The sequence below is a fragment of the Alternaria atra genome (genome assembly GCF_907166805.1).
Source record: "Alternaria atra isolate CS162 genome assembly, contig: 37, whole genome shotgun sequence".
In the NCBI taxonomy this organism is placed as follows: Eukaryota; Fungi; Ascomycota; class Dothideomycetes; order Pleosporales; family Pleosporaceae; genus Alternaria; species Alternaria atra.
The window spans coordinates 899,333-910,388 of record NW_025091336.1 but is presented as its reverse complement, the minus strand read 5'-3'; the positions used below and the strand labels follow the sequence as shown (position 1 = coordinate 910,388).

The following is an 11,056-nucleotide window of genomic DNA, read 5'->3' as shown; positions in this document are numbered from 1 at the left end:
AAAAAAAAGCGATCCGAGGTCTCCATGCAACAACCTTACAAATTTGAGGAGAAAAACTTAGAACGACAGGAAACTAAACAACGACAACAACAACATAGTCCCATATGTTCATGAAAAATGCTTTTTGCTGTACCTGAGATGCAGAACGTCTGTCTGCATGGATAGATGGTGTGGGAGAGGGGAGGAATGATAAAAACAGGTACTGAGCCCTCTTGAATAGACGATGGTTGGGGGGATAGGTAAAAATGGGCAGCGAGCCCGATTTAAGTTCTGGATCTGATCTGTTATACTAATGACAATGTCTTCTCTACCGTTCGTAGCATCATTCTTCGTATGCATCGTAAAGGGTTTTCAATCAATCCGGGGTTTTGCGACGGTAAAGGCCGTTAAAACGTTCGTCGTTTGCGTTTTTGTCGTTTGTTCGTGGAGTTGCCATCGCACGCGAAAAAGGAGTGATTGCTAACGTGCGACGACTTCGTTTCGTGAGATTTTTACTATTGCCCAACGAGAATCTCAACATTGGATTGACTCGACAGCTCATCGCTATTACGGTTCTGATGACCATTTTGCCTCGGGCGACCGAACCCCTGTCCTCGTTCAGGCAGAGGACCACGGGGCTGTCTCGATGGTCTGTCATCGTAATTGGTGCTGAAAGACCTATGACCACCAATGGGACCAGGAGCATCCCAAGAGGTCATCTGGCGTAAAGCACGCGGGCTGCTGCTATTCTGCGGGTAGCCACCAGAGCCAAGTTGCATACGGTTCATTTCGCGCTCCAACAGACTATCATCACGTTGCGACATGGAGCCCGTTGTGGGTGTGCCGTTGGGGTTCGTAGAGCTACCGCTGTAGCCGAGACCTTCGAGGGAGATGCCGCCGGGGCGACCGATAGGGTGGCTGGCTGTTGACGGGGCAGGGGAAGGCGTGTAGGACCGTAGATCGGCGTAGGATTTAGCACCGCGTAGGTTGGGCACTGCGTTGAGACCGCCGGGCGAATCGGGGAATCCGAGGAGACCAGATGGCTGTCTGTTGAAGGCGTTGTAAAAGCCACCTTCGGCGCGCACGTCGCTGAAGTCGGTGGTGGCGGCGCGGTTGAGGTTACGGCGGGGCTGCTCCATATGGTTGCTGGGCATCTGTGGCATTGGGGGGCTGAGGCCCTGGTTGTCGTGGACCTTGAAAATGTGCACTTGGCGCTGGTCGCCGGTGCCCTTGGACACATGCGCAAGGCCTAGCTGATGAGCCAGGGTGTGAACGGTGCGGCGCTGTAGAGGCGCCAGGTTCGGGGGGAAGGTCATGCTGTCGCGGTCCTTGTTCTCCTTGAATATAAGAAGCTGCGTGTAGAATCCTAGCACTTGGGGGTCATTCAGGTCAACGTCTAGATATTTGTTAGTAGTGAATTAAGACGCAGCGTATTTCGCTCAAACGTACCGACAGTCTTTTGAGCCGATCCACCACGCATGGCTGAAACAGGCGAAGGCGAGGTAGCTGGCATGTGAGAGGCAAGGGAGCCAAACGAGGCCTGCGACTGAAGACCGCCGCCAAGGGGTCGGTGCTGTTCCTCGAGCTGTCCGCGACGTTCACGCTTTTCCCGCTCAATACGCTCGCGCTCGGCCAGCGGCAGCATCTTCTTGTACTCGACACGCAACTTCCGGCCATTAAGCTCAAAGTGGTTCATCGACTCGATGACGGCCGCCGTCTCCTCGGCTGTTGTGAAGTTGGCAAAAGCCAGACCTCTGAAGACGCCATTGTCGAAGTGGTAGTTGAAGGCATAGGGCAGGGGTAGGCGCAGTTCCGTCATGAGAGAGACGAGCTGCTCCTTCTTGACGGCAAAGGGAATGTTCTTGATGACGATGGCGGTAGGGATGAGCTCTTCATCAACGTCGTGGCCGTAGCTCGTGTTCTGCATGGCGTTGAGGTTGCTGTTACTTAGAGCAAAGCTAGGCAAACCCTGAGGCTGCTGCTGGTCCATCCATCCCTATAGCGTACTTGTCAGTGTCGGAACGTGTGCGGCGCCGTGGATATTGTCTCTTACCGATGGCAGTGCGCTGCGGCCTCCTCCGCGCTGCTGCGATTTCATGCGTGCCGCCTGGGCTCCTCCAAGCGATCCCAGGCCGCCGTTCTGGGAGAAGGCGTTGGTGTTCCAGCCTTGGGGTGTGCCCATGTCGTAGCCATAGCCGCCGGCGTGCATTGTCTGGTTCAGGCGCTCGTAGTTGCGAGGCTGGTCGTAAGCTCGTTGATGGTCGTCTTGCGCGTACATGTTGTTGGCCTGGGGCACTTGGCCGTAGGCGTCGAACTGGCGTGAAGGCATGCGGTGCAGCGTGCCAGTCTGGGGTTGGTTTCGTTGGGCAATGGGCGAGCGCGACGATGACTGGTCGTACCCCGAAGAGTACATTATATGCGTGGAAGATTAGGGAGACCCGGTGAGAGGTTTGGGTGCGAGTGCAAGAAAATTAAGAACGGAGGTAAGAGTAGCACGTGGTCCAAGCTCGTAATGTCGTGAAATGAGCGGAAGGCGACCGTCGCAAACAGGTCCAGGTCGGATCGGAGGGATGAAAAGGGGTCGGCGTGAGCTCGAGCTTGCGTGGTCGAGGGTTGGCTGGTGATGGTAATAATCAGGGATGCCAGGCGGACCCAGCTCGACAGTCCCCTTTCGAGCCGCACTTTTAGGTGGGACGCGAACAACAGGCTAGCAGACGTCAGAGGGGTTCAATATCGCTAACACGCGACGGCGATGCGTAGGCTCGTGTAAAGGGAGGGAGGATGGCCGACGCTTGGAAGCAAAAGTTGAGCTGTAACCCACTAACGGCGCGGGGAGACGGCTGCACACGTGCACTTGAACCCAAGAGGCCCGACTGCGCCAGAGTTCAGAGGTTTCAATATTGATCTAGCACAAGGGAACGGCTGGCCAGGTCAGGAGTCATGCCTTGCCACGGCCTTGATTGGCTGTCGTGCCTCTACGCCAATCGTAAAAAGCATCTCCCGCTGCGGGTGCTGCGACGTCGAGCACTTAGTTTCGTGTTTGGTATTGACTTGTGTATACACGGCTTGTCCCCATCCTGTTACCACGTCGCGACATGACATTGCTTAAAATATCTTTCTAGCACAGATGCTCCCAAGCTTGTCCAGAGCCCAACCCACTACTCATGCCCACCTTGTCTACTCATGGGCCACATCACCCACCATCACGGGCGGGCCAGCCTCACAAAAATGCGACGACAGAGGGATGGCCCGGCGTTCTGGAAGTCGCCAGGTGGCGGGCCGTAGCGTTAGCTCCCTGCCAATAACGTGGAACAACACCAGCTGTACTTTTTCCTTCCATCGACGTTTCTACCCACGTTGTTCACACGGGTCAAATCTGTAACATCTGTCAGCTCTCGCGAACTCGAGGTACTTGCTGCTTTGGCCAGAATCCTCCGAGACGCTCGGGGTGCATGCTGAGCACACGCGACGTCGTCAGCTGCACCTTGCCACCGGTAATCTCCCCATGTACGGTTCATCGAGCTGCACCCCAGATGTGCACACTGGAATAAGGCTGCATATTCATAGTCATCGCTTAAGACTCTGCTGTTCATAACGTATGCTGGTATACATAAAAACTTCTGTATAATCTTCCTACACTCAACACCATTGCAGAGACGCCTGCGCGAATCCACGTCGCACCACATACTCACTGCAAACGATGCATCTTATTCGATAAAGCTAGGCATAAACTCGGCCGCCTTAGACGATCACGATGGCTTCCCGCTTTTATCAAGTTTCCGACTGGCTAAGCATAACAGAAGTGGTTTGTAGGATCGCTTAGCCCGCATGCATAGGTGATCATGTGAATCCGACCAGTTGGTCGGAGACCACTCTGGAACGACTTGTCGCTTTTTCTGCTGACGAATACGCGGCAGGCGGAGGTCGTGGCTGTGCTTACATTCATTGCATACCCGTTCAGTCCTCAAAGTCGAGCAATCGCGAGAATTCGGTCTCGCCAACGCGTCGGAACTCGGCACCTGCTGCAAACTGTCCACTTGCCTCCCACGCTTGCATAGTCGCCTGGTCGTATGGCCCGTTAATCTCACCTTCGGGTGCATTGAGCCAATGGAACTCCCACTGCACTGTCTCCGGATTTGGGTTCTTCCAGTCTTCTCCGGTCTCACGCTTGTACTGTCGCATGATGGATTCGCGGGGAAGCTCGTAGATGTCCTCGACGCCGCGATCAGATAGCCGGCTCGCGCATTCGGTTATAGAATCGATGACCTCCTTTGCCTTGATGGCTGCAGGGTCTTGCGACGGCTCCGAATCGACTTCCATAGCTTGGCTCTTCTTCTTCTTAGTCCAGCTTTTGGCTGGCTTCTTCGGTGCTGCCTTGCCGTATCGCACGAGAGCTTCCATAGGCGTCTCGCCGACGTCCAGATGTGCGATGAGAGTCGACAGAACATCACTGGTGACGATGGAGTCTTCGGCTCGTTCCCGGGCCTTTCGCTCAGCGTCCAGCTTGTCCTGCGCTTCCTTTGCCTTTTTGATGTCCTTCTTCGATATGCCGTCCAACCACGAGTCTTGGGCAGCTTCTGGATCGAAGGCCTTGCGCACAAAGTTTCCAGCTTCATCGAATCGACCCTCTTCCTGCTCGGCACTCATGTTGAAAGCATCTAATTTGGGCGCATGCTTCTTTTTGCTGCCTGCTCCCAGCTCCTTGTCCATTTCAGGATCGACCTGGTCGCGAAGCTCGTCATCTCCTTCGTCGCTGCTGCTCTCTACGTCTTCAGTCCTGCTCTTTGGACCTTTGGTGAAATCGACAGCTACGTGACCCCCAGACTTGCTGTTCGCTTCCTGACCTTCGATCTCGTCATCGTTCAGGAATCGCAGCTTCTTCTTCTTTGTCTGGTCTCTCCGTGATTCCTCGTCCATGTCATCGTCCTTGTCCTCCTCGGCGAACATGTCGTCATCATCGTCTTCGGTCTTTGGTGGCTCGTCCTTGTTGGGTCGGGCCTCTGCGCGCGCCTCGAAGTTCTCTGTAGAGCTATCGGAATCGTAGCCGTCGATGTTCACCGCGTTCCGCTTGATACCTGCGCCTTTTCCTATAACGTCAGCCTCAAGTGCAGGGTCTTCTTCGTCGTCTGCATCCGGAGCGAGCGTAGAAGGGTTACGCGGGTCGAAGCGGGGTTTCTTGGTCGATGGTTCGTCGCCGTCCATGTGGTGGGTTCGCGTGAACTGCTCGCCAGCGCGCTTTGGTCGCGCGGGGTTATACGTCCCACTAGAGCTGGCCATGATAATCTTTTGACTCAGCGCTATTTTGTGTCGGAGTTTGAAGGAAGTTGAGTCTAGGCAATCGGGCAGTGACGTCTTCACGAGACGCGATAATTTGAAGCTCGGGCCAGATCGCGCTAATCGGAGTTTAGCGGAGTTCCTACTGGCTCAAACGGCCTGCTGTACTTGCGACTATGGCTCGTCATCTCCAAGCCCTCCCATCGAATACATATTACTTCCACCGCCTGCTAGCCATTTCGCCATAACACCTGATTTGACATACGAAATCCCCTTTCTCTTTTAATTCCCTGCTCCTTCCACACACAAAAATGGTAAGAGCGACCCCACCACCTTCTCTATCCTTACTCACCACGTACAGTTCAACCCTAACTTTTACGACCAAGACGATCCGATGGCTATGTATCAGTCCCTAGCCGCACGCCGCGGCGGCGCTCCTAGACGCTTCGATGAGTACTTCCGATGCTATCCCATCGTCATGCTGCCTGGCCCGGAGCGCCATGAGGCAAACCACGGCGGCAAAGTGTTCCTTCCTCCCAGTGCTCTCGACAAGCTCACTAGGCTGCACATCACATATCCCATGCTCTTCGAGCTCATAAATGGTAAGGCAGACGGAAAGAAGACACACGCAGGTGTGTTGGAGTTTATAGCAGAGGAGGGCAAGATCTACCTGCCATACTGGCTCATGGAGACGCTTAAGCTGGAACCTGGTGACCTGCTACAAGTCAAGTCGACCGACATACCTCTCGGTACCTTCATCAAGCTCCAGCCCCAAGATTCGTCCTTCCTCGAGATTTCCGATCCCAAAGCCGTTCTCGAGAATGCATTCCGGAACTTCTCTTGCCTTACAGTTGGCGACATATTCACCTTCTCATACAACGACAACGTGTACAGTATAGCCGTATTGGAGGCTAAGCCAGAACACCCAAGTAAGGCCGTCTGCACCATCGAGACCGATCTGTCAGTCGACTTCGCTCCACCAGTAGGCTACCAGGAGCCGCAGAGGACCAGCGGTACAAGCACACCGCGCAGTGGGAAAGGCGTCATGAGCGGTAAAGGTGGCACACTACACGCTCACGGCACCATGGCAGAGGCGATCAACTACGCCGCTATCGCGCCATCATCAACGACCGCTGCGAGCGGAGCCAAGGCCACCTCCTCAAATTTCCTCACCACCGGCCACAAGCTGCTCAAGAAAGGTAGCAAGGCACCTACTCCTCGAGCCTCCACACCCATCGCAGGCCAGTCATCGAACCCCCCTCCAACAGTACGACGCACCAACGGGCCCCAGCCACTCAGGCTACCACCCAACAAACTGTTCTTCGGATACGAGATCAAGCCACTCAAGGGCAAGGAGGAGGAAGGCGAGCAGAAGGAGTCGAAACATTTTGAAGGCGCTGGTCAGTCACTGCGCAAGAAGAAGGGCGACAAATGAGGTAGATACCCGGGTTGATGATGGCGCTGATGGGATTTGCATGATAAATGTTCCAGAGAGCAGCATTAGATGGCGCTGATGAAGGGAATTGGGTGATATGGCGTATGGCGTTTGATACCTCCAACTCGAGCTATCCATGAAACTAATACAGCTCATCTTGCGCTTGCCTTGTGTGCCGTCTACCTAAAGGGGCTGGTCTATTCACTGACGTGTTGACTTGATTTACAGATTTATGTACTGCCCTGCCTTCGCGACCATTGTTACAACTCCTCTCGCAGTGATTTTCTCGGTGCCAAGAATTGATCAAAGAATCGGGCACGTCAGGCAAATTCGATACATGTGCACATGGACACAGAATCATGCTCTCTTTGATTTTGATTTTCTCTCATCATACGAAGAAGTGCTCAGTGCACTTTCCTCGTACAGTTAATACCAGTCTTGTGAGAACGACCAATGCCAAAAAGCTGCACCAGGCCGATTACTTCATCCTTCCACTCTCAATATTTCGAATCCTCCCCCAGCTCGTGTTTCACTGCGTTTTTGGAAAAGCCTGTCGTCTCAGAAGAGAAACCAGAGGAGCGGGAAAAGAACTAAACCATCTCCTCGATGACTTCTTCCTTGACCCTCTGAGCCATGGGGATGTAGTCCTCCTCCACTCCAGACTCATCTTCAACCATCTCTTCCTCCCATCCCTCTCCCAGGTTCTCTTTCTTGCCCTTCCTAGCCCGAGGCTTCTTACTCGGCGTCTCGATCTCCTCCCCATTCTCACCCTCATCTCCGAATCCATCACCAATGGCATCAGCAGTCCTCTTCTTGGCAGATGCCGTCTTGCGAGGAGTCGTCTTTGCAGTCTTCTTTGCACTGTGTCCTGCGCCGCCTTCGGGAAGTTCCCAGGAGAGTTCCAGGTAGAGATCGCGTTGTTTGACGCGCAGGGTGGAGATGCGGTTACGGATGCTGCCGATTGAAGTGCCTTGGTGGGGGAGAAATTAGTCGGATGTTGTGGGGATGGGAGGAGTAATGGAGATACGGAAGATTGGGAAAAGATGAGAAGGGGGGAAGGTGGAGATATAGGGGATTAGGAATGGAGAGACGGGATGCGGAGGGGAGTGGTACATACCAGGGAATGCAGAAGATAACTGAGGGTACTCATCTGGCTTAACCCAACGGCCTTGAGTCAAGAGTAAGAGCTGTGGGGATTTGTTAGTGGTTATCTGGTGGGTGAGTGGATTGGAGTGGTCGAGGCGTTACCTTCGTGTCATTTGGGCCTTCCCATTTGAAGGGCTGTCGTCGATGTCAGTTCATGGGTAGGGATAGTAGGTGAGATATCCGTACACCACCGTTCTCGCCAGCATCGCCGTTTCCGACAGATTTCTTGGGTGGCATGATGGCTGTCAGTGTTTGTTCCTGTGGGGGACTGACATGAGTTGTATTTGAGTAAAGAGGTAATCAAGTAAGAAAGAGGCGAAGTGGTGGATGGATCGCGTCGAGAGAAGGGTAGGCGGGGATATTAATGCGTCTCTCTTGGGAAATGGGGAGCATGGCAGATGCGAAGAGTGCCGATAGAGGAGAGGTGAGATTGAGATTCTGATTAGGCGTGTTGGGAAACGGTCACCTTCACCTTGTATTCCACGGGAGATGAAGAGACCACGAAAAGACATCACACAGAAGTCAACTTCTACAGTAGGTAAATCCCGCATATGATGCAAGCATTCGATACCGCTAATCTATTCATGTATGATGCAGTCCAATCTCAGATGCCAGTACTATAGTCCACGAAGTGCCATCGAACCTCTCCATGACTATCCCTGCAGCACCTTGAGAACGTCTAAACACCTTCTTCAAGCATCTTCTCCTTGACACCAGCATCTTCTGTCTCCTCATCGAAAGGGTTTTCTTCTTCATCAATCTCCTTCTTGGGCTTCCTGGCACGCGGCTTCTTGGTAGGTGACTCTGCCTCAGCATCACCATCTACTCCGCCCTTGTTGCCCGCAGCAGCTCGCTTCCTGGGGGATTTCGTAGGGGTCTTGGTGGGAGTCTTAGCGGCACCATCTGGAAGAGCCCAACCCAACTCCTCGAAACGCTTGCGCTGCTCTACACGCATCTTGGAGACACGCTGACGAACGGCGTTCCAGTTGGTACCGGCTGAGGCATGGTTAGTATAGGTCTCTTCATAACCAGAGAGTAGGAACTTACACGGCAGGGCGTCTTCAGCGAGCTTGTGGTAGTCGTCCGTGGTGAGCGTGCGTCCCATGGTCAGAACCAAAAGCTGTAGATTCCATTAGCGCACTGTGCACTTATAAATTCAGCGGATCACTTGCTGTACGGTCGTTCTCAGCGGTCCAGCGGAATGACTGAATGCATGTTAGACCCCGAATGAATGGCTTGTGGTACCGGATTGTACTTACGGTATCGCTGCCAGCCTCAGCACCGTCGTCTGCGACCTTCTTCTTGGGAGGCATTTAGGTTATTGAAGGCGGATTTGCCTGATAATGTAGCTACGGAAGTATCTGTTAATTCTTGTGGACTGATTGTTGACCTTGACAACCGGAGAGAAAGAGGTAGGTTGAGAGTGAGAAAGTGGTAGGAAAGCGGTATCAAGATAAGATACTGGGCGATCAGCGGCGATGAGGATAGGTGAGAGTGAGTTGCCGGGCTGCGCAATAATGCTGACCTTTTAGGACTAAATGCGCCTTCACCGTGTATTACATGGAGAAACATCGCGACAAGGACACCATCGTACGTGAAAAATTGACACAGGTGTATTTGACCGCTATCAGAGTAGGAACTGGAAAGTCCATTGGTGTTGTGCGATGGCAATCGTAGGTATTGTTGCATGTTGAAATCATTGCCATTTCAAAGTTCAGTCTTGATTCGTTGGGTTTCTTGGTGATAGGCAGCAAGACGTGTTATCCACCTCGAGATCGTGATATTGTTATGAATGATGTCCAGGTAGTTGTTCTGGCCCCTGTTTCCTCAAGAAGGCGCTAGAGTGCCTTTTGGAGCCGACTGGTCATGCGCAAATTTGGACATCCCAACAACCTAGATTGTTTGCATACTCGTCTGCTTCAGGTGAGACGCATGTATGCATACGGAATAGTGTAAAGCTGGATATAGAGCGTTGCCTAATCCTCTCGAGCCCCTCAAGGCTGTCTTCCACCAGGTAGTGTGATACGAGCATGCTGCCTTGGAAACGGCATTGGCGCCTCCGAATACATGGCGATATGTAATGCACGACTTCGGATGACTGCTAGCGAGCCTCGGGAGGTTGACGAGGTGTGGTAGGCCTGAACGCCCAGTGATTTAGGGCTGACGTAGGGTGGTCAATGCTTCGTGCCTGTTCCATCGGTCTGGCATCGTCATCCCCTGCACACACGACACCATGAAGCTTGTTGCTCATCAACAAGCATCCTACTGAAAAGACGTACGGTTTTGTCTGCTACTACACCTAACACGTCTATGTGCTGCGCACGACAAGCCCTGGTAATTCTCATCCAGAATCGGCCCTCTTCTCTGGCAGCGAGAGACGTATCACCGTCATCCCGTGCTTATAACACCAGTGCCGCGGATACCGCACTGCCTTTGTTGCCTCCTGTGGATCTAAGCTGAACCCAGCTCCCAATGAGCGAACCACAAGCCACAACCATCTAGTGACCGCGCAGCCATGTGCGCCGCTGAGACATCACTAGGACTATAGCAGGCAACGCTGGACTGCCATTCGATAGCCAAGATATCTACCTGGACCTCAAGTACGAAGCGTTGTTCCGTGGCTTAATGTCCCTCGTCCTACTCCTTGCTTCCACGCGGGTGTCCGCGGCCAGGTGGGCCCAATTTGATTATCATCACCAATAAGACCATTTACCACAGCTATATTGTACCGTTTGACTAAGCAGCACAGCTTCTCTCGAAATCTCCACTAGGCGCATCAGAGAAAGGACAATCGTTATGCTTCACACCAGGCAGGGATCATCTCCCATTAGTCCCGAACTCGAGACGAAGCCTACAGAACATGCTCCCTCTAATACTGCCGCTGCTATGCAAATGGTCACATCTCTCGTACGCCCTTTCTGATGCCTCCATGTACTCATTATATATCCCATTCCGTTTCGTGTACATTTCGCAAACCTACCTCAAGACAACACCGCTATCGGCCCGAACTCCATCCGCACAACATGTGTATTCGCGTAGTCGAGAAGTTTCCCGTCTGCGGCTGTATCTACCACACACATTCCGTGGATCGATGCGCTTACTATGGACGGCATCCTGTTGTTGACAAGGTTATCTGGGTCGGAGCCTGTTGTCCGGATCACAACAGTCGCTAACACCGCTTACGAACACAAGAGCGTCTATATCTGGCATCTCTGACCCTCA

General features: G+C 53.2%; 5 protein-coding genes across 5 annotated transcripts; 1 reads left to right on the top strand and 4 right to left on the bottom strand.

Moving 5' to 3' along the window:
* Nucleotides 1–494: 494 nt before the first annotated feature.
* On the bottom strand, nt 495–2,392 carry ALTATR162_LOCUS12027 (uncharacterized protein; the record flags this gene model as incomplete). The annotated part of the gene is made up of 3 exons (XM_043319672.1): nt 495–1,375; nt 1,429–1,975; nt 2,033–2,392. The coding sequence occupies 3 exons, from the start codon at nt 2,390–2,392 to the stop codon at nt 495–497; spliced, it is 1,788 nt and encodes a 595-aa protein (XP_043175607.1).
* Nucleotides 2,393–3,936: 1,544 nt separating this feature from the next.
* On the bottom strand, nt 3,937–5,256 carry ALTATR162_LOCUS12026 (uncharacterized protein; the record flags this gene model as incomplete). The annotated part of the gene is made up of 1 exon (XM_043319671.1): nt 3,937–5,256. One exon carries the CDS (start codon nt 5,254–5,256, stop codon nt 3,937–3,939), a length of 1,320 nt encoding a protein of 439 aa, XP_043175606.1.
* A 308-nt stretch (nt 5,257–5,564) lies between these two features.
* On the top strand, nt 5,565–6,688 carry ALTATR162_LOCUS12025 (uncharacterized protein; the record flags this gene model as incomplete). Its single annotated transcript, XM_043319670.1, has 2 exons — nt 5,565–5,567; nt 5,615–6,688. 2 exons carry the CDS (start codon nt 5,565–5,567, stop codon nt 6,686–6,688), a joined length of 1,077 nt encoding a protein of 358 aa, XP_043175605.1.
* A 590-nt stretch (nt 6,689–7,278) lies between these two features.
* Nucleotides 7,279–8,071, bottom strand: ALTATR162_LOCUS12024 (uncharacterized protein; the record flags this gene model as incomplete). The annotated part of the gene is made up of 4 exons (XM_043319669.1): nt 7,279–7,658; nt 7,716–7,875; nt 7,937–7,969; nt 8,021–8,071. 4 exons carry the CDS (start codon nt 8,069–8,071, stop codon nt 7,279–7,281), a joined length of 624 nt encoding a protein of 207 aa, XP_043175604.1.
* Nucleotides 8,072–8,513: 442 nt separating this feature from the next.
* Nucleotides 8,514–9,147, bottom strand: ALTATR162_LOCUS12023 (uncharacterized protein; the record flags this gene model as incomplete). Its single annotated transcript, XM_043319668.1, has 3 exons — nt 8,514–8,830; nt 8,882–8,954; nt 9,094–9,147. 3 exons carry the CDS (start codon nt 9,145–9,147, stop codon nt 8,514–8,516), a joined length of 444 nt encoding a protein of 147 aa, XP_043175603.1.
* Between the last annotated feature and the right edge of the window lie 1,909 nt (nt 9,148–11,056).